This window comes from Mus musculus, chromosome 1 (genome assembly GCF_000001635.26).
Source record: "Mus musculus strain C57BL/6J chromosome 1, GRCm38.p6 C57BL/6J".
Taxonomy (NCBI): domain Eukaryota; kingdom Metazoa; phylum Chordata; class Mammalia; order Rodentia; family Muridae; genus Mus; species Mus musculus.
This window is the reverse complement of record NC_000067.6, coordinates 138,510,156-138,537,684: the sequence shown is the minus strand read 5'-3', so window position 1 is coordinate 138,537,684 and position 27,529 is coordinate 138,510,156. Positions and strand designations below refer to the sequence as shown.

Genomic DNA, 27,529 nt, shown 5'->3' with positions numbered 1-27,529 from the left:
AACCTTATGGAGAAGGCAGATTAAGATTCTCCTTCCCTCCCTGCCTGGTCCCCCAGTAAAGGTTGAGGGTTCTGGCTGGCCATTGGGTTGCTTGAATAGAGGGGTGGAAGCCTTCTCCTGACATTAGGGATAATTGGGCAAAACATGGAGAAGAGTTGAGGTGTACTTAGGTGTGAAGGCTGAAGGAGGAGTGAGGATTTGTCACACGGAAGACAAGGCTACTTAGTGCAGGGACAAGCTACTCCATTCATTTATTCATATCCTTCAAAGTAGGAGGGGCCAGGAGGTAGTTTGTATGTGGGAGATTTAAAGTATATGTGTGTACATGTGTATATATTAGCTCAATATAAATACAAATATAAATATATATAGTGAATATATATAATGTACACATGTATGTGTGTGTGTATATGCATCTTTACTACATTTTATGTGTGATTTCATAACAGTGTAATACATGTGTTTTTAGAGATGTTTCTACTAAGTTACAGGAATGATTCTTTTTTTGAAGATGAATTGATGTTAACTTTTGATGAGTAATTTGGGTAAAATTTGAAGCTGGCAGATAAAATCTTTTATAAATGATTCAGAGGATGCCAAGAATGTATCAGCTATTACCTACTTGACCAACTAATAACTTCTGCTTTAACCAAGAATAAAATAAGTTTTGAAGCCCAGAGAAACTTTGGCTTGAAAATAAATAAATGCTTCCTGTACGCGTGTGTTATGTAAAATGTCTTTTTCTTTTTACAAAACCCCATATCGTTTTCTATTTCCTGTCTTCCCTTGCTCATTAAATCACCAGGCAGCTTTGACTCCGTGCTGGGAATGACTTATTCCAAAGATTCAGCCTTTACTTTTGTCTTGACATGTTGACTAAAGAAAGATAAGACGCACGTTTCCAGTTAAATCTATTTGTAAATCTATTTGGTTCAGAAAGCGTTGTCACATTAAATGCACCAGGACTGAGTATCTTTCCCCAGGGTTTAAAGAGCAATTTTTGATATTGTTGAAGAGTCAGTTAAAAAGTAAGTCAGTTAAAAATAAAACAACTCACAATTCTAAATTGGCTGAAACATAATTTGAGGTAAATATTTATTATTTCCATGCCGCATGCATCCAGGTGTGCGTGTGTGATTTTCAAAGGTACTTGCGCTTCTCACTCTCAGACGTTTATTATTAAGCCAGTCTTCCGTCTAAGAGGCGCTGCTTATTCAGATCTGTGGCTCTGCCTCTGTGAGTCTTTGATTTTTTTAACCATCGAGGCCGCCACTCTCCTTTCTCTTTCTCTTGGGCTGTTCCCCCACAGGGATTCCATGATTACCCAAAGTACTGACTCTTCTAAGAAGCTTTAGTTATCGCAAGCCCTGTGACCAGCAGTTCTAAGAACAGTATCAGTGTTCATCATTAGGCGAGAATTAGTCATCTCTCTTGGTGTTCATCTGGAGATAGATAAATATGACAGGGTGTAATGTATCCCAGACTGGTTTAAGACTACAGCTGACAATTACCTCCGACTAAGTGTGTAGGGTTCCTTGTTTCTTCAGGAAGGGTGACACTGGATACATTTTACTCATGGTTGCTTTCTTCTCATCCCTGACTCTGGTGCTCATTTATAGCCAATCCATCCCTTCTCCCTCTAACCTCTATAGACAGTGATTTAACAACAGGCAAAAACCCTCACCTTCCACTCGCCTGCCTCCTTTCCCCTCGGCCAGTTGCTCCTCCAGCGTCTCTGTTTACTGTAAAAACTGTATGAGTCACTACAGTAGACGGAAGGGGCCGGGCTTCAGTTATTTAGTCTAATAGGTTTATGGATGTTGTACTTGTCTTAAATTTTAAATTAAGATTCTCAATTTGATTTTTACTGTTTTTAATTGGGACATAATTATAAATCTTTATAGTGTACATTGATAATTTACTACATGTGTGCAGTATGTGATTATCAGACCAGCATAATTCCTGTCATTTGTTTTTGTTGTTGTTGGGAAGCTACAAACGCAGCTCTCTTAATTCCTCCTTAAATTAAAATGCATAATCAGTTATTATGCTATGGTTTTTGTCGTACAGTGTGTGCTCTAGAATGCTCAGAACCTACACCTGTTCTGTAACTGTCCCTTGTTACCCATCCCCCACCCTCAAGCCCTTCTTAACCTCTAGCGACTGCTGTTCTGATATACATGGAAGGTGTGAAGTATCCTTTCCCTAAGTACAAAGATTGGCATTCCCTCACTACTTCAACCTACACATCTACCTGACTGAAGTAGTAGGACTTAGTTCAACTTGTTGACTAAAAATGTCATTCGTTAAAATAGTGTTGTATGAGTTTAATCAGCTTGCAGTATAAGAACTAAGATTTGAAAAAAAAAAAAGATTGTTTTTTTACATTTTAGAGCCTTGAAATTTCTTATTTTCAAAGATACAGGAACATCCTTTTGGTTATATGTTTTTGTGTTTTCTGTCCTCCTTTTCTGCATCATAGCAGCTCAAAGAGCCACACTCTTTTCTTGAAAACGTAATGCCAAAAATGTAGTGTGTCTGAATGTCTATTTATATGTACCTGGACTTAGTATTTAACATAATAAAATTTCCACCTGGTTGTCAAAGGACCAGTCATCACCCTTTTTGCTTTACAGCCTCCCCGCCCCCCAGCAAGAATACAGGTCAGACCATTAGAACTGTCTGTACCAGCAGAGTGGGGGTTTGCTACTGAAATAATTAACAACAAATGCTGCTTGCCCCGCTGATGAGCTGCCTGACCCTTTGTCAGTCGTTTTACAAGCATCCTTTTCTTCATCTACAGCACTGGAATATTCTTATCCTTGTAAGGATTAGATGGGAATTAGATGGTTCATGAAATACACTCAGTATATGGTAGCTGTTCAATGTACATTGCTTATTATTGTAGTATTCTATTGACCATCACCTCATCCTGGTTATTTGAGCAATAGATGTGAGTGCCAGTATATACTCTGCTGTTTGTTGGCCTTTGGAGGAAAAGCATCTAAGGTTTTTGTTGTTTTGTGTTCACATAAGATAAAGTTCTTTTGGACATTCACAGTAAATAAATGCAAATAAAGCTTGCATCTGTGTGAGTGTGTGGATACATATGTAGATGTATATGTGTGTGTGTGTGTGTGTGTGTGTGTGTGTGTGTGTGTAGAGGGAAGAGAGAAAGGGAGTCTTATAAAGAATTTACATGTTAGCCTAAAAATGTAGGTCACTGTTTTACTAAATAATTCTAAACTTCATTTTTAGATATTTGATTTAATGGATGCCAAAGCACGTGCTGATTGTATCAAAGAAATAGACCTCCTTAAGGTAAATAATGATCTATAGGCTATTTTGAATATTTCTGAAGAGGTTGATAAAATGACTTATCAAAATGTTACATTTCCAAGTAAAACACGTTTTAAGGCTTACTTGGTGACACACTGGTTCTAAGTAACACTGCATAAGTTAGAGCATGTGTGTTTTGGATACTATGATTTTTATTTATGATAAAATAATTGAATCATAATATTATGTAAAGTCAACTTTTTCAAGTCAGAAGATGCATGGGCCTAAACACTGGAGAAATTTTGTAGAGCATTCTATCCAAACCTATTCTACTGCTCAAGTAATATCAGTGCATATTGCTGTCATGTCAATATGTGTCACACTGAGAGCCTGGGCTACCCCAGATGCTTCATGTTTATAAACATTTCCTAAGTAGTTTTTTCAGACTTAGACAAAGGATCGAGGGCACGTGTTAGGAATTAAATTTTAGTTTCTTATCTACCTGTTAAGTGTGGTGAGGTTCGAGTCACCTGCACGGTGTTTTGTTGTTGTTGGTATTCTTTTATAGACTAGCTTATGCTATATTTTTCATTTGTTTTCAGTCAAGTATGATGGCCTACACTTGCTATTTTATTCATCTGTGGATGTTCTTAAAATGTATCGGTTTCAACCAAAGTATTTCAAAACTTTGTTTTTCTATTCTTTCCACTTGAAGTAACTCTTAAATACACAGGCGCATACACACTCACATACACATACCCACTTGTACATATGCACACATACACATACACACTTGCACACTCACAATATATACAAACTCACATACAAACTCACATGTGTGCACATGCTTGTGTTTAGCTCTCTCTCTCACGCGCGCACACACACACACACAGCTTTTAAAAATAGAAATAGCATTATTAGGGGTAGCATGGAAGAAAAACTTCTAAGTACAAAGAAAACCACCTATAATTCATGAGAATTTCTCTTTGAGAATTTATGTCTCATGTTAACTTATTCAAAATTTGAACATAAAACTTGTAAATATTTATGGCTTGCTGCATGTTATTCTTCAAGGTGAGATTTTTTCCTTAGGGATGATCTTAATCAACTCACATAGTTAAGTTCCATGTAGTTATGCTCATATTTCTTGATGTAAAAACTATATTTAGACACTGTATGTAAATGTTAGTTGTGTTTTAAGCAGTCTAGCTTTAAATGTACAGCTCGTGTATGAAAGTAGTATAAGGCGATACATACAGTTTAGTGTTTTTGTTTGTCAGTCTCATTTTAAAGGATATAATTTTGAGTAATTAATAATTCAGTTCTACCATTTACTTATTGCCTTTACATGCCTACTAGTCACAGCAGTACTTAAAAAAATCTCATGTACACTATTATATCTAATAAAAGCATTAAAATAAAATTATTCATATCTAGTTTTACTTGGAATAATTATGTGTTTAAAAATTGACTATAAAATAGGCTGTCAAAATATTTGTAATTTAAGAATTAATTGTCATTGCTAAATTAAATTTATTGATTTTGACTTTTTCCTTAGCAACTCAACCATCCAAATGTAATTAAATACTATGCATCATTCATTGAGGATAATGAGCTGAACATAGTTTTGGAGTTAGCAGATGCTGGTGACCTCTCCAGAATGATAAAGGTAAGTTTGTTCATGCATTTGTTTTTCTGACAGAGTTGCTTATGAAATCTGTCACCCTGGTAGCTACTTTAAAGGTGATCAGGAAACTAATGGTTGTGAAGTTACCTCATGTAGCAGAGTTAACCTTAGTTAGCTAACATCTCTCTCTCTCTCTCTCTCTCTCTCTCTCTCTCTCTCTCTCTCTCTCTCTCTCAATACAGGATTTCTCTGTGTATCCCTGCCTCTGCCTCCCAAGTGCTGGGATTAAAGGTGTGCGCCACCACTGCCCGGCTTAGCTTACATTTCTAAATGCACCCAAGTCACCTTGGACGTGGGCTTGAAGACTTGGTCCTTTGTCTTTGGACCTCAGGGGAAGGAGGGTGGAAAGAAATCCAAGGCTAGCGACATGGCAGAGTTGTTGAACGTTCTTGCCATGCAGGGATGAGGAGCTGAGATCATGTCTCCCAAGCCCATGTAAAAAGTTGACCACAGTTGAAGATGGAGACAGAGTGGTTCCTGGAACTCACTGACTACCAGAGAACTGAGCAGGTGAACTCTAGGTTTGGTGAGAGACTGTTCCAAAAAATAAGAAAGAGAATGATTGAGGAAGGCACTAGCCTCTGGCTTCTACACATACGTGCACAACCATGCGCAAGTATCTGTACAAACACCCATTCCAAGTTCATATGCACACACATGCGCACATCCATTGCTACACACAGAAAGGAAAGAAGCCCAAGAGCAGCCTGAGTCTTTCTGAGAGGACGCATCAGAGAAGAATTGGAATCTCTGACTGAAAAGCTACTTAGCGGTCTTTCTTAGAAGCACATTAGTTGGGTTTATGTTCATGTGCAGTAATAGAAACCACTGAATGAGAATAAGCTACAACCTGCTTATCCTTGCGCATATTACCTCTCAGTACCACTTTCTCCATACTGTAATTCACGGGGATGTTGTAGTGGTTAAAACTGTTTATCCAGATTTTAGAATCGTGTTTCACATTCAGTCTCAGTCCCTTGACTAGACTGTGGTCTCATGGGCATATTTACAAGACAGGCTCCAATATATAGTCTGTATTCCACTGTCTGTGCCCAGCAAAGCCTCTGTTACTGAGGAAGACAAACTGGCCAGTCTGGAACCAAACCAAACCAAACCAAACCAACCAAAGGAGAGAAACAAAAGTTAGAGCCTTCTGTAGCCAAGGAATCGCCCACTGTCACCTCCGTTTTGACAGAGACTTAAGACTTAAAGAGGAGTAACAGCATCATAGAGTGAAAGGTTAGGAGTTAGGGATTGGGGGTGCCCTGGTGGAGGCTTCTTGCACAGCAAGGATATAAATGGACTTGAGGTTGTGGTTTCCCCAGCAGGTTGTGTTTCAACTTCGGATTTTGTGAGTGGCCTGGGTATTCTCAGCTTGTACACTGAATCTTTCTTTGGGCAGGTAGATTCTGGTAAAGCACTAATAGTCTGTTGCTAGTTGTTGGAAAGAGAGTTCCAGACATGTTCCTTTAATCCTCACGAGGATCTTGGGAAGTAAGCGTAGTAACACTTCAGGAGCCTCAGCATCATTGCTGGTAGACAGCAGACCTGGTATTTTTTGGAAGGTCTATTGGGTACAATTGTTTATGTGATTTCCTTTAATGGCACTCTTAAAGATTCTTTGAATATCAGGTGCAAGTACTTGACCATCTACTCAACCAAAGGGCTTCACAGCTCACAGTTCATTACTGTTTTTTCAGTCAAGGTGCTCGGTAGTTAGAACTCGGCTCCTGAGAGGGGCTTCAGTGTCAGCCTCTGTATCACTCAGACGCTTACAGCTCCCTTACCTGTAAGATGAGCCCAGTTGGCCAGAGTTTTCTAGTTATAACAGCACCGTATAAAATGAAGTAAAATTCAGTTCCCAGCTCAGGGAAATAAAAGTTAAGGTAATGTCATTATGTTATGGGAGCTGGCACAGCACTATAGTAGACGTGAATCACTTCCAACCGGTTATCTGATTTTCTTTTCCAGGGACTTTTCACCACTTACTTACACTGCCAACTGCCAAAGGATTTCTTTGCAAGTTAAAGGGCAATAAAACTTTATAGTCATAACTTTAAGAAGAAATCAGGATGTGTTCTCTGTCTACTTCTAGTGGACCACCTAGACTTCTACAAAGGAAAGCTGACTTTATAAAGGGCTGAAACTTCTATAAAACTATTTGAACTTTTAGGTGTGAGGGGTGTTTGTTTGTTTGTTTTTGTTGTTGTTGTTTTAATGACTTACAGGAGATGTGATGGGAAAGAGGGTAAGTCTCTGTCTCTAAGATAGGTTCAGAACAATAGGATTGTGTGTGGAGTGGGTGGTACTGCTGTAGACAGATGGGTGCAGCTTTGCAGTGTTCTCTTCAGGCTTCTGGCTAAGCTTTGCAGATGTGTATGATGTAGCTGTCTGTTTAGAGATCAGTCAATTCCTTGTAAGTGTGGAGCTTGGCAACTTGTTGTACTTCGGTAAAATCCTAGAGTTTCGGTCCCTCCTCTGTTGTGTGTGTTAGAGTGTAGGCTTTGGCTGATGTTTGCATTCTTGGAGGTTCTGGAAGTGTTTATCTAGTCTAGGTATAAGACCTTCAGGGTCAGGGTTCCTAGGACCTTTTAGATCTCGAGATCTAAAACATGAAACACATAGTGTCAATCATCTTTGCCATAAGAGCTGTAACAAATCTTGAATGATTAAAGTCATTTCTTGGTGGATCACTTTGGAACCTGGGTATATTGTGTGTGTGTCTGTGTGTGGGGTGGTGGTGGTGGTGTTTTATTGTTTTGTTTTGTTTTCCAGTATATTGAGACTTGACCAAATCGCTATGCTGTTTTTAGGGAAATGAATCTCTTTGGAATGATCTGACTTGAAGGTATCTTTTTTCAAGCAGAATTTTATTATGAATCAATGAAGTTCAATAGGGCACATAGTTATGTTTTCCCATCCCCCCCCCCATGGTTTGTTTTGTGATTATCTCCTGTCTTAAATACAAAAGGCCCACCTGTCTTGGATTTGTTTTCTCTAGTTTGCAGTCATTAACATTTTCCAGAGGTAATCGCCAACTCTGTGTCCAGACACACCTCCCCCGTTTTCTATTTGGACACAGATTTAGTACAAAGATGCGTGTATGACAACATCAATATACACGTTTATAGGCAACTCACAATTTAATTCCTATTACTTTCTTAGAGAAGAAGAGAAAGCTCCAGTATGAAGCCTGGTAGAGCATGTTACAACTCCACACCTGTCTATTTCCCTTTGTCTATGTACATTTATGTGATACTGCCGAGAAACAGGATATACACATTTTAATCATAGAGACTGCCACCTCACTCTCCTGAATAGTTTATGCCATTTTATAGCTCTTTTTTTTTTTCCTGAAGTAAAAAACCACGTCCATTTTTCTTGTTCATTAGCACATGCCAGAGATATGGCTTACACCTTCTTAGAACTCAGTATGTACCACAAAAGACAGGTTTCAACCAATACTCATAGAAAATTATGTGACTTCTGTTGTTATATATAAGAGACATGTTATATATCAGGACAGCCGATGGGAGATTGGAAAACTTCTATGGCAATAAAATACTTCTAGGTAGGGCGCTGTTTGGCCCTGACTCACTTTCTCTTCAGTGATTCAGCCACACATCTGTAAATTGTTTTATAACACCTGTCTCATAATGTTATTATGAGAGTTTACTCATAACACACACACACACACACACACACACACACACACACAGAGTGAGTGGTACTCTACCTAACCCAGCCTTTCATCATCCAAAGACTATCTTCCCGTTTCTAAGTGTCTAGAGTTCTCATGCATAAGTGATTAGACTTCACATTCCCACTGGTCTGCCATGACGACCTGTGTCTGGCATCGTGATTTCTTTCCTTCTGCTCTCCTGCTAATGTACTGTTCCAGAAGAGGAATTGGTATCTGTCCCTCCACCTTGGTCTCTATCGTTTCATTGCTTTCTCAGCTTAGGTCTTCTCATTTCCAGTTAAGCTAGAACCATTGTGCATCTTCTGGGTTTCATTCATTACCATTCAAATATTTTTGTTTCAGTATTCGTTGACATGTCTATATATGCATACAGACATATACACATATTCCTTTTTTTTTTTTTTTGTATCATTTTTTTTTATTAGGTATTTAGCTCATTTACATTTCCAATGCTATACCAAAAGTCCCCCTTACCCACCCACCCCCACTCCCCTACCCACCCACTCCCCCCCTTTGGCCCTGGCGTTCCCCTATACCGGGGCACACAAAGTCTGCGTGTCCAATGGGCCTCTCTTTCCAGTGATGGCCGACTAGGCCATCTTTTGATACATATGCAGCTAGAGTCAAGAGCTCAGGGGTACTGGTTAGTTCATAATGTTGTTCCACCTATAGGGTTGAAGATCCCTTTAGCTCCTTGGGTACTTTCTCTAGCTCCTCCATTGGGAGCCCTGTGATCCATCCATTAGCTGACTGTGAGCATCCACTTCTGTGTTTGCTAGGCCCCGGCATAGTCTCACAAGAGACAGCTACATCTGGGTCCTTTCAGTAAAATCTTGCTAGTGTATGCAATGGTGTCAGCATTTGGAAGCTGATTATGGGGTGGATCCCTGGATATGGCAGTCTCTACATGGTCCATCCTTTCATCTCAGCTCCATACTTTGTTTCTGTAACTCCTTCCATGGGTGTTTTGTTCCCACTTCTAAGGAGGGGCATAGTGTCCACACTTCAGTCTTCATTTTTCTTGAGTTTCATGTGTTTAGGAAATTGTATCTTATATCGTGGGTATCCTAGGTTTTGGGCTAGTATCCACTTATCAGTGAGTACATATTGTGTGAGTTCCTTTGTGATTGTGTTACCTCACTCAGGATGATGCTCTCCAGGTCCATCCATTTGGCTAGGAATTTCATAAATTCATTCTTTTTAATAGCTGAGTAGTACTCCATTGTGTAGATGTACCACATTTTCTGTATCCATTCCTCTGTTGAGGGGCATCTGGGTTCTTTCCAGTTTCTGGCTATTATAAATAAGGCTGCTATGAACATAGTGGAGCATGTGTCCTTCTTACCAGTTGGGACAACAAAAGGAGATCAAGGGGATACAAATTGGAAAAGAGGAAGTCAAAATATCACTTTTTGCAGATGATATGATAGTATATATAAGTGACCCTAAAAATTCCAACAGAGAACTCCTAAACCTGATAAACAGCTTCGGTGAAGTAGCTGGATATAAAATTAACTCAAACAAGTCAATGGCCTTTCTCTACACAAAGAATAAACAGGCTGAGAAAGAAATTAGGGAAACAACACCCTTCTCAATAGCCACAAATAATATAAAATATCTCGGCGTGACTCTAACGAAGGAAGTGAAAGATCTGTATGATAAAAACTTCAAGTCCCTGAAGAAAGAAATTAAAGAAGATCTCAGAAGATGGAAAGATCTCCCATGCTCATGGATTGGCAGGACCAACATTGTAAAAATGGCTATCTTGCCAAAAGCAATCTACAGATTCAATGCAATCCCCATTAAAATTCCAACTCAATTCTTCAACGAATTAGAAGGAGCAATTTGCAAATTCATCTGGAATAACAAAAAACCGAGGATAGCAAAAACTCTTCTCAAGGATAAAAGAACCTCTGGTGGAATCACCATGCCTGACCTAAAGCTTTACTACAGAGCAATTGTGATAAAAACTGCATGGTACTGGTATAGAGACAGACAAGTGGACCAATGGAATAGAATTGAAGACACAGAAATGAACCCACACACCTATGGTCACTTGATCTTCGACAAGGGAGCCAAAACCATCCAGTGGAAGAAAGACAGCATTTTCAACAATTGGTGCTGGCACAACTGGTTGTTATCATGTAGAAGAATGCGAATCGATCCATACTTATCTCCTTGTACTAAGGTCAAATCTAAGTGGATCAAGGAACTTCACATAAAACCAGAGACACTGAAACTTATAGAGGAGAAAGTGGGGAAAAGCCTTGAAGATATGGGCACAGGGGAAAAATTCCTGAACAGAACAGCAATGGCTTGTGCTGTAAGATCGAGAATTGACAAATGGGACCTAATGAAACTCCAAAGTTTCTGCAAGGCAAAAGACACTGTCTATAAGACAAAAAGACCACCAACAGACTGGGAAAGGATCTTTACCTATCCTAAATCAGATAGGGGACTAATATCCAACATATATAAAGAACTCAAGAAGGTGGACCTCAGAAAATCAAATAACCCCCTTAAAAAATGGGGCTCAGAACTGAACAAAGAATTCTCACCTGAGGAATACCGAATGGCAGAGAAGCACCTGAAAAAATGTTCAACATCCTTAATCATCAGGGAAATGCAAATCAAAACAACCCTGAGATTCCACCTCACACCAGTGAGAATGGCTAAGATCAAAAATTCAGGTGACAGCAGATGCTGGCGAGGATGTGGAGAAAGAGGAACACTCCTCCATTGTTGGTGGGATTGCAGGCTTGTACAACCACTCTGGAAATCAGTCTGGCGGTTCCTCAGAAAATTGGACATAGTACTACCGGAGGATCCAGCAATACCTCTCCTGGGCATATATCCAGAAGAAGCCCCAACTGGTAAGAAGGACACATATTCCTTATTCATTCACTCTTTCAAGAAATTTGTTTTTGGGGGCAGGGGGAAGACAAAGAAAATGATAAGTCAAGTCTATGTTTTGCCAGATGGTGTTTAATAAATACGGTGTAGAAAAGCAAAGAGGGGCAAAGGGTAGGAGTTAGGAGGAAGGATGCCACTGTTCATTTGGCATGCTCGGAGAGGGCCACAGCAATCAGCTTTTACTATCCTAATCTCTGCCTGCTCTTCCAGTCAGCCACTGTCTCCAGTTCTCGTTCTTGATAGCTCAGGAACATTTTGATCTGCTTTTCGGTTGCCTTTTGGAGTACTCCTTGGCTCTCAGAGCACTAAATGGTTTTGTTTGACTGCTAAGCTCTTGTTTGCCAAGCCAGTCCTTTACCCTTGCCTTTGGTGCTGGTGTTGCCTGTTGGTTCGTTGGTTGAGGTAAGGTCACATGTAGCCCGGCTGGCCTCAAACTCACTATGTAGCAGTCTGATCTTGAACTCTTGATCTCCTTGCTTCCTCCCTAGTGCTGAGATTGTACCTGTTACTTTCATACCCAGCCAGCCTATACTCCTGCACTTTTAAGACTGGCATTTGGTTTTTACCCACGGTGGATCATGTCATTGGTTATTCTCTTGTGCCTGTAAACGGATTCATGATCTTCTGTAGACTGTCCCTGTGTTTGTAAGCAGACACTCAGCATAAGAGCATCCTGGAGACCAGAGCTCTTCTCTTCTCTGACACTTGATTCTCTCTGACCTATTTCAGTTTGTCACAGAGTTTTAACCTCTTTTAAAATTCTGTGTGTTTTTTCAGAATGCTCTCCCTGTTTAGGTCCATCGCCCCTTTTCTTTCTCAAGTTTGAAATGAGGCATCTCTCTCTCACAGAGTCAGAGCTTTCTAATCCCCCCCTCATCCACACCCCCCCCCCCCATCCCCCAGGATCTACTCTGTATATCTATATTTCTTAATCAGTCTTTAGGTGGCAGAGAAGAATAAGAAAACTCTCTGTTTTCAATCAGATCCTTCAAGGATTTCTTAATGAGGATGAATGTTTGGTAGCCTGTGTGGTTAGGGAGATGAGCTTCCCAGGGGAGGAATCTCAGTCTGCATGGTCACCGTCCATATCCTAGAGCGGTGCCTGACCTAGGGTGGTCACTTAGTAAATGTCTGGGGTAGAATCTGCTTTCCCCGAATGCTCTGCACAAGGACCGTCCGTCCGTTCCTTGACTCTTAGTGTTTTGTCCTTGGTCTCTTTCGTGTGTGCATTTTCTTCTGCCCTGGATGCCCTTCTTCATTCCCGGTCAAGTTTCTGTCTCTTTATCCTTGAGCTCTTCACTGACACACCACTTCCTTAAGCCTTTTCCTTTGACCTCAAAGGTGCTTTTCTGTAAAAGTTCTTCGGACATAACACATTTAATTTCATGGGGTGCAGTCCTTCTGTAGCATGTAGTAATACAATCCCATTGTGATTCTTTTATTGGTATTGCCTGAGACTTAATGCTCTCTTGAGCAGAGACTGAATTCTTTCTTCACCAGCCTGTCCTCTGTTAGATTGGTACCTGGGTGATAGCAGGAACTCCACATTGCACACAACAGTCGGTTCTATTACCTTGGCTACATTTCTCTGTTCCCAGGGCCAATACTTGACATGTATAGCAGTTTCCTAGGACTCTATCTATACCCGGGCCTCATCCAGGCTTGCTTCATTACTAAGTGAGAGGAAAGCCTTTTGATGTAGCAGTGCAGAAGTGGGTATGGGTGGAGACCCTAAGATTCCGAAGATGTTTTCTAAACACCCTGTTTTTCATAAGCATTCTACAAGGATACCGACACAGTGTTTCTTGTGTGAAAGCACATGGTAGTGGCCTAACGCTTCATAAAGGGAAGCAGTGAAGGCTTGCATTGTGTGAGTAATGCTGTAAATCACCACACGGCTCCACAGCGTGCATTTCACTCTCTCTCAAGTCTTCAGCCTAATTGGGTTAGAAACGGATGTATAGCTCCTGGTCTTTATTCCAGAGATGAACCTCTGGATAGCGTTGCATCAAAGATTCTTACAAGTAAATAATTAATTGGTTTAGAGCAGACTGACAAATATAATTAAGCAATTTATAGTTGAAATATTCAGTCTTTCTCTAATTAGTGACAGAGGACTACCTGAGGCTGTGGTCAGATGAAATACTTCCCAGATGAGTTTGAGGATAAAAGGAAGTCTGGAGGTTTTTTTGTTTTTTCTTTTTCATCATAGATTTCTTCATTAACAGTATTCACAATCCTCAAATAAAATAGTTTTAGAAAAGAGTTTGAGTTCAGGTAAGCCTGTTTTACATGGAAAGGAACTCTAGTGTGCTCCATTGTGAGCCCTGTGTGCTTATTTCAGGGTTGAAATCTCAGAAAATACAGTCATTAAGATGCAGATCTAAGGGATCAAGACTATGCTAAACATCTGCACAGAGTTTTGTTTGTGTCTGCTTGTCTACGATATCCTTACAGTACGTTTGAAATTCTCATAGCTACTTTTGCAAAATATACTTCATTGAACTGTTCTAAGTATAAGTAATAATTTATAATGCATATTTGAAAGTCAGTTCGATGCAAATAGAAAAATATAAGTGTATATTTATATGTTTTAAACCTGTATTTTGTTAGCCTATCAGTACAACAAAACATAACCTTATATAATTAATCTCTTTAGGGGAAGCTCAGAAGTCTGTCTGCTATCAAATGTCTTCCTACAATACTATAATTAAGAATGAGATGCATACTATTTTAGTAAAATATTTTCAGCAAAGTATGCAATACATGTAATTAAAATAAATTTTCTCTTTCTAAGAGATATCATTATTCCAATTAATTAGTTAAGGCTCTTTACATATTTCAAATGCATTTAGACAAAGATTGTCTTCTTGGATCATTCACTTGGTATTTCTGTTGTTTCCATTTCTGTGTCTTGCCTTTTGTATGTGTGTGTCCTGTTCACTCCCCGTGAGGGAATTTTCTTCCTTATAGCCATATGATTAAAGTCACTGCTGTTGACCGGCAGTCATACTCAGTTGGATAGGTCCCTGCATTATACTGCCACACGGCCTTTTCAAAGGCTAGGCCAGGAGAAAAGTCTTTCTGGTTGTGAATCTCTTTGACTTCTTGCAAGAGCTCAGCAGACTATGTGAAGCCAGCCCAGGATAATGGCCCTCTGGCTTAACTAAAAGTCAACCAGTTTGGAAGCTTAACTACATCTGCACCAAGTAATTCGGTCATATAATAACATATAATCTGGGAACAATATTCCTTTTCTTTCTTTTGTGCATTCATTTAAAACTAGTTGAGATATGTTTATTTATTTGAAGAGGTCACACATGTATACAATATAGTTTTAGCTAGTCCATCTCTTGATACACCCTCCCAACTCCCCCAGGACCCTCCAAAACATCTTCCCAACTTCCTGTTCACTTTTACTAGTATTTGTATTCAGAGCCCCAATTCCAATTAGTGTTGACCTTGTGCAGCTGGGTGTGCTCCTGTCCACTGCAGCATAGATAATTTACAGGTGGCCACAGCATTGTACTGTGTGGCCCAAGGTTACCTTGAACTCATTACCTGTCTCCACCTCATAGATTTTGAATTACAGGGACCACGCCAGCCAGTTTAGGGATAAATGTTATAACATTCATTTGTTCAACTCATATTCAAAGGAAGAGAAAGTATATTACATTGTCTTGGGGATTTGCAGGAATGAAATATATCATATAATTTAGTTTCTCACAAACTGATAAATTAGCAGCTAGAGTATCAGCCATGTTTTGAGGTGATTGTTATCTTCGAAGAATAAAAGTTAGAAAACTGTTTACTTCCTCGGTCGGGTTATTGTTTTATATCAAGACACACTTTTACTTATCCAACGTAAAGGTTGTATTGGAAGTAAGGTCATTTTGAAATGTGTTTTACACTCTTGACCTCTGCGCACCTAAGAAGATAAAGTCTTGCCAGTAGTGTCATCTCTCTTTGATAGCGCTGATTTATTACATAGCAGGACATCCATTTTAGCCTGTTGCCTCTATGGGGCAACCAAACTTTGCCAGTGATCTCAAATATAGTCTTGCAGTAATTGTATAGGCCTGTGCGTATATCATATAAATTAGCTTATTGGATACAGAACTCTGGACGAGCTGTTCTAAACTTCTGTTTTAAACTTCTTAACTTCTTTTGTTTAGGTTTTTGATGACTTGCTGTCTTACGGCTCTTGTGTGTTTTCTTTATCCACATAAAAATTAAAACATCTTTGTAGCTCAATTAACAAAGAGAGTTTTGTTAATTTTTGTGATCATTTATGTCATCTTGGAGACTAACTTTTGCTTGACTTTTTAAAAAAATTATGCATTATATAATTTATCTTTCTAAAGATAGGGTTTCCTGTGCCTTTGCTATGTGACTGGGATGTGACATTAAATTTCTGATTCTTCTGGCTCTGCTTCCTAGCTCCTGGCATCATAGGTGTATGCCACCCTGTCCAACTTCCGCTTTTTATAAATCTGACTTTACCTAGAATACTCTATGCAATATGGAAAACCTCTGAGCTGCTTAGAAGCATTTCCAACTACCGTAGTACAAGAGAGTTCTCCAAAGAGTTGCTTATCTGCAAGGCAGGAATCTTTCCTTGTGTTTTTACATTTTTTTTTTTTTTTTACTGATTTAAAAAAAAATTCTGAATAAATTTTCCTGGTGCTGATATACCTGTGTTTAGAAGGCAGATTATAGATGATAGAACAGTGTGACTTGGTTGGAAAATATTTTACCAAAATGAGTAAGATCTGAGATGCCAGTGCGTGTGTTCAGTGGCCTCCCACTGGCCAGGCCCACTACGCTTTCCACCTTAGAAATCAGTGAGTATCTGAGCCTTTTCCTGACCACCAAGAGTAAAAGTCTTCACACGCTGCGAATTAGTATAAGACTGAAATGCCAACCGATAGATGTTTACCCATGAAATTCTCACACACCTGTAAATAGCCAGCGGTTGTACATCTGAGTCTGGCAGTTCCTTATTTATATAAGAATTATTTATTATATAACATTTCAGCAGAAAATGTCTCCTTAGAAAAACCAATAAAACTTTCACTCAATAGCCAGTTAGAGTTTCAGAAACAATTTGTCTTTTCTGTAGCACATCTCTGCCTTTAATTCTTTTGCAATAAGAACTGCAAAGTGCTGTTTTATAAAAACAAATACATTATAATTTAAAAGGTGTCTGTCCGGAGATATAACGTCCCTGCTGATGTTTGACCTAATTACAAGTTGCTGGCAGAGGACTCTACCTGCCGACACCTCACATGTGACCATGATTATATTAAGTGACCCTGTAAGGATCTACCAGCCTGTTTTTTGCATTATTACTAACCAAAGATTTGAAGGATATGACAGACCTGTAAACTTACCTGTTTTAAAGTGTGAAAATGTGCCAAACAGACATTTATGTGTTATTTGTTTCTGAAATTCTTGAGCCACAGATAGTACTTAGAGATGGAGGGCACTTTGTTAGATCATGCCCGAATTCTGTCTAATGTAGTAGGGAAACTGACCATCATTGTTGAGTGACTGGCTTAAGGTCACATGGCTAATTATTGCCAACCTCATAATCAGTTCTGTTCTTGAGGCAGGTGTGCATTGTTCGAGGCACATTTAAACATTCCAAGTAGGAAAAGCTTCCTTATATTTAACGTCACTTCTTGATGTTGTTTTTACTATGTAACCACTGGAGTGAGTACATCTTTAAGAGTTGCTTTATATAAGTTCCAGTAAGAAGCTATATAATTTTGGGGCTCCTTGACAAGAAAACAATTGAGACACTTTGAGGTGACAGGGAAGGGTCCTTAAACCAAGTAGCTGATACAGATTCTACATGGCTACCTGTCTGTCTATGACACTGCCTCCGAGAATACCAGATGTTTCCTTGCAAAGTTTTTTGGTTTACAAAGATTAGCATGTGTAACTACAGGCTTAATTATTTTTATATGCCATGGGTATTCATACCTGTTTCAAGTCAGGATCATTTTTCCTTCTCTGTTAGGAATGTATGCTGGGTGGTTTCAATGAAGCTTTCTCGGGAATTTCTTGAGGATGCTAAAGACTCACACTGAGACATGAGCCGTGCACCCGGGGCTCCAGGGTCTAGAAAGCAGAGCCAAGGTTTCTCTGAGTTCCAAGAGTAGTACTGAGCTAGCCAGAGCCCATTTATACATGGGTTTAGTGTTAAACATTCAATATGCAGGAAACTTTACTGTTAAAACCAAAGGTGTCTTTTGGATATTTTTTTCTTAAATACTGAACGGGGGCTGCTTGTATAAGCCTGTGTTTCATAGCAGTAAGTCACTTCAGCAATAGTGTAATCACGTTTGTGTTTAAGTTTATAACTTAATTAGCTCTGTGTTACATTTAGTTTTTCTATTGAATTAAAATCAATATTGTTAATGGTGTTAGAATATACATACAGTACTTCAAGGTGAGTGTGCTTTATAAAGACACTAAACCCACCCAAATATTATATCCAAGTGATCTATTAAACCTGAGTGGCAACCTTTGTCCTCAGACCTTTACATATTTTATTTGGGGTTTAAAGACATTCTGTTTCGTAGCATGAACATGGTAAATGTGCCACAACACATAACCTTTCATGTAAATACTTTGTTATTAATTTTTAGAAACTTTCCTTATGTTAATCATTGGTTATGTATGTTTAATTTTAAGTCTTACTTGTTTGCATTAAGTGTTTTATAATACAGAATTAAGTATTATTACAGGGATATCTAGCGTTCAGAAAGTAGGAGTTTTGAAAAGCGTTGCTATCCTGCTAGCGAATAAAAAATTCCCATTTTAAAGAGGTGTGTGACTCTGAGAAAGTTGAGCACTGCTGATGTCAACCTTGCAGCCTTGTATTAAAAGTGAGTCAGGAATTTCTGTAGCTTTGTTCCCCACCCTCTCTTAGGAGGCAGGCAATAGTGCCACGGTGAGAACCGATAGGTTTGCAACATTGTAGCTGTTGCTTCCGGAAACAGCCGAAGCCCTCCTTTTAAAGACTCTTTGACAAGCCCAAGCGTTTAAGTAGACAGTTTAGAAACTGAGGACCACCAGTCGAATAATCAGACTTTATTGCCTGGTAGTCAAGTTCATGTTGTTCTTCAGTGAGATTCCTAAGGTTTGTCAGGTCAGCATGACACTCATGCCAGGTTGCTTTCCTCCCTTTTAATTTGTTATAGGAAACAGTATCTGAGAAGAATTTATACTGCCAGGTCTTCTTCACCCTAATGTGCATTTTGTGTCCAGGGTTTTTCCTGTGTCCCTTTTATATTTTGTCTTTTAATAATGAGACTTGAAAAGAAACAGAAACACACCAACACTTACAATAATTAAGAAAAAGAGGCCATGGATTTGAAAGAATTCAAGGGGCAGGGGTGGGGTGGGAGGGTGGGGTACGTGGGAAGGTTTGGAACAGGGAAATGAGGTAATTATATTACAGTCTTCGTTTTTAAGTTATTTAAAATAATCAACTGCCAAGTTGATTATGGTTATGATGAGTTTAGACTCTGTTAAAGCATTAAATTTTTCTTCCATGTTCTAATGTCTACTTGATGCAGTGCATCTTTGAATGAAGAGACCCGGTACCCGTCTTGCTGTTGGCATCAGTCATCCCTCTGATGTGTTAATGTGGCATAGGGGGGTGCATGCACGGGCATTATTGGATGCGTTCCAAGTCTCAAGGAAAATTATGTGTAAAGAGCTGAATTTTCAGTATTGTCTCCTTCCAGTGAAAACTGATGTTGACACAGTCTGCCATAAAAGAAAACCTTCCTATTGAAACCCAATATGGGCATTTCTCCATAGTTAGAAGGACAGTGGTCTACTTTCATTATTACCTGGTCATTTAGAATAGGTTACTGACTTACTTGCTAATGAAATTGCAAAAAGTAATTGATTTTTCAGCCATGTGCTATGTAGGAAAAATTAGCCTAGTATTCTTACCTTTTTTTAAACAGACATTTTTTCTTCCTCTAGCAAGTGGGCACAGTGGCAGGGGGGTGTTGGTTGTTGCTGATGGAAAAGGACTCCAGTAGTTTCCCTGTAGCTTTGCCATTTTAGCCAGCCCTCAGCTGGCCACAGGTGCGACTCAGAAGGGCTGGCTTTTCACTTTCTCAAATATAGGGTTTTTTTTTTTTTTTTGCATTCAATACCAAAAAATTAATTGGTTGAACTTTTCCAAATGTGGTTTTCAAATACAGTAAAAAAACAGATTTAAAAGTTGATGTTAGGACATATGCTTCATAAAGTTAAGATTTTTTTTTAAAGCTTTGTAGGAAAAAAAAAAGCTGTTTAAAGGTACCGTTTCTTCATGTTGGTAATTTATAAGTACTATTCAGTAAGAAACCCACTGCACTGTTGTTTTTAAAAATGATTTTTATATACAGAGTATCCAGTGGGGCTGAGAGCTTGGATCTTGCTATGCTGCTTTCATAGTTTCCTGTTAAACTTAAGACAGGAAACTGGACGACGCTGCTCTGTAGCTGTGGGCTTCTGGTTGTGTTTAGCAGTTTCCCTTTCAGTCTCTGGACCCCTCCCTCCGACAGCCTGTTGATACTCTCAGTGCTTTGCTTCAGCTTTCCTGTGACCATCTCACTCTCCAGAACGTAGTTTCATCCATTCAAAAGACAGCTTTGCTTTGTTATGTGCAGTGAATACACTCATGAAAACTTTTATACCATGACTTAAGTTTTAGTAAATTATGGTGTTTCTAGTCACCCATGCAGCTCAACCTTTAACTAGAATTCTAGAGTGGAGACATTTGCCTGAAGCAGGACTGTCTTTTGTTTGTTTGTTATTTCTATTTTTGTTGTTGTTGGTGGTGGTGGTTTTTAAGACTAAGTCCTATGTGCTAGGCTGGCTACATACTCCTTACCTCGCTGAAGATAAGCTTGCCCTTCTGCTCTCTGGCACCTGCCTCCCAAGTGCTGGGCTTGCACTTTTGACTCACCCACTTCCTCTGTCTCACAAGTGCTAAGCTTGCAGGCATGCAACACCATGCTTGTTCTTGTGGTGCTGTAGATGGAACCCAGGCATGCTAGACACACACTTTAATCAGCTAATGCAACATACTCAGTAAGAGTGGTCTTTTAGCGAGTCTACTTTAATATTTCTTCATTTCCTAAAACCGTAGTCCTTCTTGAAATGAGATGTGAGATAAGTCATTTTAGATAGATGTATTTTTTTAAAAGTAGTTGGACATTACAGAGTAGTAGTGTTCCATAGCTTAAGAACAAATAGGAGGAAATGTAAGTCATTCTGTCAAGTGAAATTTCTGGAGTCGTCTTAGTATGGAAAATTATACTTTAAAAAATAATAACGAGGGGATAAAAGTTGATTTTTTTCTGACTTACTGATTCGCAATGCTGGAATTCAACTTTAAGAAATCTGATTTCTCAGAATCACTAATTTTTTTTTAAAAAAATATTTTAAACAGCACTTTAAGAAACAAAAGAGGCTAATCCCTGAGAGAACCGTTTGGAAATACTTCGTTCAGCTCTGCAGTGCACTGGACCACATGCATTCTCGAAGAGTCATGCACAGAGGTAAGAGAAGCACGGGAAGTCTGCAGCAGCATCTTAAGTGACATTCGCCACCAAGCACTTTAAGATAGCTTCCATTCAGTCCACGGCATTACCTGTTTTTCATAATTTATGTCTAAATTATAATTTGTCAGGACTGTAAGCGTTAAAGTGAAGCCCTGCTTTATGATAAATAATGCGAATTATGCTTTGCCCGACTTCTCTCAATACCTTGCTGGTTCTCTGGGTGAGAAAGGGAAGCTGTGGGGGACAGTGCATGTGCATTAGGAAGAGGGTTTGTCGTGTCTCCTCCAGACAAGCAGACTGTGGCATCCCAGCCTCAGGCCTTCAGGGATGCTTCATGGTCAGTCCAGTTGTTGGGCAGACATAATGCACTCAAGTCACTAAGTGACTGATCCACTTATTTGGGGCTGTCAGATCTGAAGCAAATTATTTAGGGAATTGTGATTTCTGAAGCCATGAAATGAATACAATGTACATAATATTGCTAAGGTATGATTTTATAACTTGTGTAAATGTACCAATTCCTTTTTCAGCAGCATGTTATTTAACACCATTAAACAAAGGGGGACACATGTTTATTTTGTGCCTTAAATTTTCACCCGTATTCCTTGTGATATTAATTGGACTAAGAAGTTTGAAATATATGAGAATAATTCAAAATATAGTGAGTGACTTTCGGTTCAGACCTTCATATTTAATAGACATTTTGAATCCTTCCACAGGAGGAAATTTCGTATTCCTTTCAGATTCCCAAACTTATAGCATCTCTCACCTGATCTCTTCATTTATCCACAGATATAAAACCAGCTAATGTGTTCATTACAGCCACTGGGGTAGTAAAACTCGGAGACCTTGGGCTTGGTCGGTTTTTCAGCTCCAAAACCACAGCTGCACATTCTTTAGGTAAGAGGCATGATTTCACCGCTTCAGTCCGTTACGTGTGTGATTGTGTTGGTCACGGTTTAAAACAGGTCACACCAGCTCTACGGCGCTGCTTGCCTAGGAGTCAGCTGCTCCTGACAGGTGCTCACAGTTCCCTCTTACCTTTTACACGATTGCTTATTTAAACTGAAGCAGGCCCTGAGGTTTTTGTTGTTTGTGCTGGTTTTTTGAATAATACTGATAAGCCTGGCTTTTACTGTTGCCATGGAGAACTCCTTTTGTCTTATTTGTAATGACTGTGAGCTAATGGAAAACTGTATTTTGGAAGAAGTCTTCACTGGATATTTTTTAAATGCCAGAGGTAATAATTCATACATGTTTATTTATTCAATGGGCGTGTAACTGTGATAACTATTAAGAGAGAAAACCTAAGGATGATGACTCATAGTGAATGAAGAGAAACAAAATTTCTCTATTTACAGAATGGAAGAAATACCCACAGTTGATTCATTTTTGAGTTAACATTATTTTGATGTCCCTTTGCACCTAAAATAGAATTGATGTAACTACCAACACTGTATTAGCAATGGGAAGAAAAATTATTTTGGATCAGAAACAATAAAAATTCCTAGAAGAAATGTTTTTTAACTTGTGTTAAAAGTAGATTATCTCATGACTCCCCAAGTCACCTTTTTTCTTCTAGTGCATATAAAATACAGGAAGTGTTGATTTTTAAAATAAGAACTAAAACAAAATTAAGTTGGCCTTAATTTAGTTGTGTCTATCTTTGCTGTCATAATTTCCTTGAAAGTCATTAATTCTTTGAAAGCAGTCTTTAGATGTGGAGTGAGGAGCTTTTAAATGGGCTCTTAAAGAACAGTGATGTAAACTAAATAGCCAAACAGGGAAATAAGCTTCCGGATACATGGCTGGAGACATTTGAAGGCGTTTGTTCCTAAGCATTGTTCCTGAGCTTCCGTGCACCTTGAATCTATCACTTATTAATATTTTGTTTCTAGAGTAGACTTTGGCTTGACGGACAGTGTCGTGGAAATGCTTACACTTCCCTGAATTTCACTTTGTTAGTTATGGAGAACATATGATTCCACACTGATGTCCTGAAGCAGTTAGTTCCTTCACATTTCACACTTACAGTCACATAACTACAAGGCCTTTTCCAGGTATAAGATTTTGATCTGAAACCTCATAAGGAATCAGCAAATTTGCATAACCCTTTGATAAAGTTTTATTGGAGAAGTTACAATTCTTATAGTAGGTGTGGTAGACAATTTCTAGGAAGAAGCCATAGCCCTTCCTACTAAAGACACTGCCACTCTGTGCTGCTCCTCTGATTGCTGTCCTAACAACACCTTGTCAGTAACTCACTTGAAACACTAGTTTATCATTGCATGTGCACACACACTAATTGCACGTGCTTGTACACACATGCCACTTGTTTAAATGCTGCGTTGCAGTCACTCTTGAGTAGGCTGTAGTGTTTGAGCTTTACCGAACTAATGATTAACCTGAAATCCGAATCACACAACAATTTTGAACAATTCAAAGTGGATTCAGTCTGAGTTTTACTACATTTTGCAAATGTTCTACTTAGGGATTACACATTTATGTACCTCTCCAGATCTGGGTAATGTATCAGTCTAAAATTATTTCATATGGAGACCAAAGTGAATTTTAATAGACTTAAGAATTCAGTAAGAATTTTCTAAATCAGCTCCTTTAGAGGATCGTGTTACGTATGCACATGCTGACGCAATGATTCTAGTGACTCCAGGACACTTCTACACTGCACCCAAGGAGGGAGAAAAACAAGGCTCTTTGATGGTGAATCCATAATAAACTAATTTCTTTGGTAATTTGTTTTTTCATCCTGAGGGGGGAAAATCCTAATTTTTAAAGATTCTTTTATTCTTGCTGATCTTTTGTGCGCAGTGAAGATTCTGATGGTGTGCAATTCATGTTTTCTAAGGAAAGTACACTGTGTAACCTGTTAAAGTTTGAATTCAGCTTGTCAGTGACCATTGGACCAAAAGAATCAAGGATATATATGTATACATGTGTATATATATTTATAATAGAAATAATAGAGCAAGCATAGAAGTGCTGACATGCTTTTAGTTGTTTACGGCAGGTTGGCCCTAGTTTTTACTTCTAGAGAATTATTACTCTGCTGTTGTTACATACATTTATTATTATAAGCAGATTTGTTGTCCTCTAATAGTTGAGTATGAGAAGTAATTAAATATATGGTGGTCTATATGAATTTATTTTGCTCATAAAAATATGGGAGAACAACTTATTTATCGTGTAGTTATGCATTTTCTGGTTTTCCTGATAGTGAAGTCTGTGGCGTGCTTAAAATAGGCCTAACTGTTAGCGAAACTGTGAATTAGATGCTAATACAATTCATAGAGAAAAATATTTTTAAAATGTAGAGGCCTAGGATTTAGCTCGTTGGCAGAGTGCTTGCCCAGCGTGCACTCTGACCTGGATTCTATTCTCAGCACAGCATAAGACAGGCACTGCGCATGCGTGTGGTCTAAGGATGTGGGAGGGGAAGGCAGGCAGAGCAGAAGTTCAAGTTCATCCTCTGCTACTTAGGGACTCTTAGGCCATTCTGTTTTACACGAGACTCCATAAAAATAATAAATCAATAGGAAGAACAAAAAAGAAAAATGAAAATTACCTGAGTATCACAGTAAAGTGGAGTCAAATTTCATTTCACTTTGTCAAGAAATTTATTTTTTGTTTTATAGAAACTTATTTTATAAATGCAAAGCCCTCAGATTTTGAAAGAATGTCTCTATACATAGCACTTCTACTCCCCACCTCCCAAATTATATGCACTTATGGAGAAATCAGAACAGCCTCCTGGAATATTTTATGTTTTAATGTCTAGGAGAGATGGGCTACTCTGTGGCTGTTTTACCGCCTTCGGGCCACAGCTCTTGTATAAAGTTCAGCTCTGGAGCTCCTCAGCATGCAGAGAGCTCTGTGCTCCCGCACACCCTCTGGAGCAGACACACTCATAGAGAAGGCCTTGTTTCCAGTCAGCCTCACAACTCACTCTGAAAATACGACAACACACTAGTGATATGAATAGTTCCTGGGATACAGAGGTTAACAATTCCAAGTACAGAATCTGATGTGGGGGGTCCCAAGCCTTGTCCAGCTTCATTCAGTTCCTGTGAAGCACTGGCCGTCCCCTGGCCACAAGGCCCAACCACAGCATCCTCCTCCTCTACTCCCCATCCCATGCTTCGGCTCTCTAACCGCGTTGTAGTGATGCGCTGGGGAAATGGCCCCCATTTGCTTCTTGGCCTCTTCTTTATCATCTCAGCCATTCCCACTTGAGTGATTTTCCTTTCAGTTCCTTTCAGTGTTACTTCCATCCAGGTTTGATGTTTCTTTGCTGCTAGAGCAATGTCCTCTGAGCCCTTGGTCCAGCGTTCAGGGTCTTCTCGAGTTCACTGGTCTCTAACGCACTCTTCTTACGATTGACTTTATTTTCCTTCCTTTACTGTGTCTCCCCTACCTCTGGTTTGTTCTGAGCATGGGAAGAAACACCATAGTAACCTAGACACTATTGGATTTGTGTGCTCACAGCTCTGGAGCACTTTCACCAATGCTGCTCACTCATTAGCTCTTCTGGAACTCATGTTCTAGATTTACAACTTGAGGGTCCAGAACCAAGGCTGTGGTAGGGGTGACCACAGGGATGTTATTGGCTTGAACCCTCTGAACCAAGGCTGCAGGGGATGTCTGTGTGTCCACATGGAGGGCAAGGGTTGTTAGAAACTACTCAGTTTCATTTCTGGTCTGAATTTAAGTTGGATTTTGGCTGTGCTTTCAGAAACCTTTTACTGTTGGTTTTCTTGGCCTCAACGTTGCAACCCATAGTTTGGAAAATTAGACGAGTCTTTGTCTTTTATGACACTTTTCTGAAGCAGAGGAAGTAGTAGGATGATTTGACGTGCCCAGAAGGAGGAGGGGAATAGTGAGCAAGTATGAATGAGGGTGGGCCAGTCAGTCAAAGGAGCAGAAAGAGGTTACTGTCACACAACCTGAGCAGTGACTGCTCAGCCTCACAAGGAGGTCAAGATGAGCTCCAGTTTGCTAAAGCAGGGGAAGGGAGGGGTGGGCACACTTAGGAGGGATTCACATTGTTGTGATTCCTACTGTGCTGCCCAGGCAAGTTTTTCCAAGATTTTCATGAACAGAGCAGCATGCTCTGAGTTGAAGAGAGCACCCCTGAGTGTCCTTCCTCAGCGTCATTCAGGGCAAGCATGCCTGGAGTTGTCTATGCAGCTGACTTCAGTTTTGCCATGTGCCAGCAGCATGCCTTTCTGAGTATCTGTGGACCAGGAAGATGGTTAATCTCTGCTGTGATCTGCAGTGTAGACTCTTCTCCGGGTTTTATCTCTTTTACCGCCCCTCTGTTTCATAGGTTAATTTAGGACTTTCATTTTTGCGCTTTGCCATTGATATGGCTGGGGCTCTGTATCTAGGGAGACTAGTATAGAATTGTAGAATAGTATACTTGTCTCTGTGGTTTGCCTCGTTTTCTTTCATATTGTTTGTCAACCTCACAGATGTAACAGATGTTGGGAAACCTGCTATTTGTCTACATCCTTAAAATTTTATGGTGAAGACACAGCTCTCTCTTGATCCAGCTTTCTGATTGACTAGGTCAGTGGCTTTCAGATTTCTTAAGGGTAACTCCCAACCAAATTGTGATTCCCCTGGGACTGCTGAAGCACAAGTTGCACGTAGCCGTGTTTTGTACTACAAACGGCAGAGTGTTCTGACCTTGTTCTGTTTTATTTCAATTGAAACGAGGCTGATTGCAAGCTGCTGCATTGATTTCACAACCCATTGATGAATTGCCTGGCCTGCAGTTTATAAACCATGAGTCCAGATCTCTGGAGCTTATCTCATTTGCACTTTGATTCCCATTCTTCCATCTGGCCACATTCTCCAGCCTACTCTGAGCAGTTCAGTTGGTCAAACATAACTTAGCCCTGTGAGGTATTCCCTGTGCTGCTGCAGGTAGGTAGTGACACACAAAAGGCTTCTCAACAGTCTGTAGGGACTCACGAGTGTGTCTATTCCGGTTTTGAGGAAAATTCAAGAGGGCCAGATGGGTCTGTTCAGAAGGTGGTACATAGGTCTTTGGTTTCCTTGTTTGGACTTAATTCTCACAGGGACTTACTTTCCCATTATAACAGCACTTGGTGACATTTTTCTTGCACATTTTATGGTTTTCTGACTGTTCGACCTGGAATTACCTAACCTAGTCTGCTATGGAACATAGTTTGCTTTCTCTCACTCCTGGTTGCCCATGCCCCTTTGAGAATTAGGAAAAATTAAAACAAAGCCAGGAGCTGAGGCTCTGGACAGGTTTTGTATCAAAGGGTGAGCTGAACTAAAAGTGTTAATGTGGGTGAATTTATGTAGAAGAATAAAATATAG

At 39.5% G+C, this 27,529-nt stretch overlaps 1 protein-coding gene across 2 annotated transcripts in view; it reads left to right on the top strand.

Annotated features, from left to right (window-relative positions):
* Positions 1 to 27,529, top strand: part of Nek7 (NIMA (never in mitosis gene a)-related expressed kinase 7) — a 135,921-nt gene that overhangs the window by 82,073 nt on the left and 26,319 nt on the right. For both annotated transcript variants that reach the window (NM_001311148.1, NM_021605.4), the window contains exons 4-7: positions 3,259 to 3,321; positions 4,838 to 4,948; positions 21,049 to 21,157; positions 21,953 to 22,060. In NM_001311148.1, the coding sequence (NP_001298077.1) occupies positions 3,259 to 3,321; positions 4,838 to 4,948; positions 21,049 to 21,157; positions 21,953 to 22,060 (391 nt within the window). The remainder of the gene's footprint in view (positions 1 to 3,258; positions 3,322 to 4,837; positions 4,949 to 21,048; positions 21,158 to 21,952; positions 22,061 to 27,529) is intronic.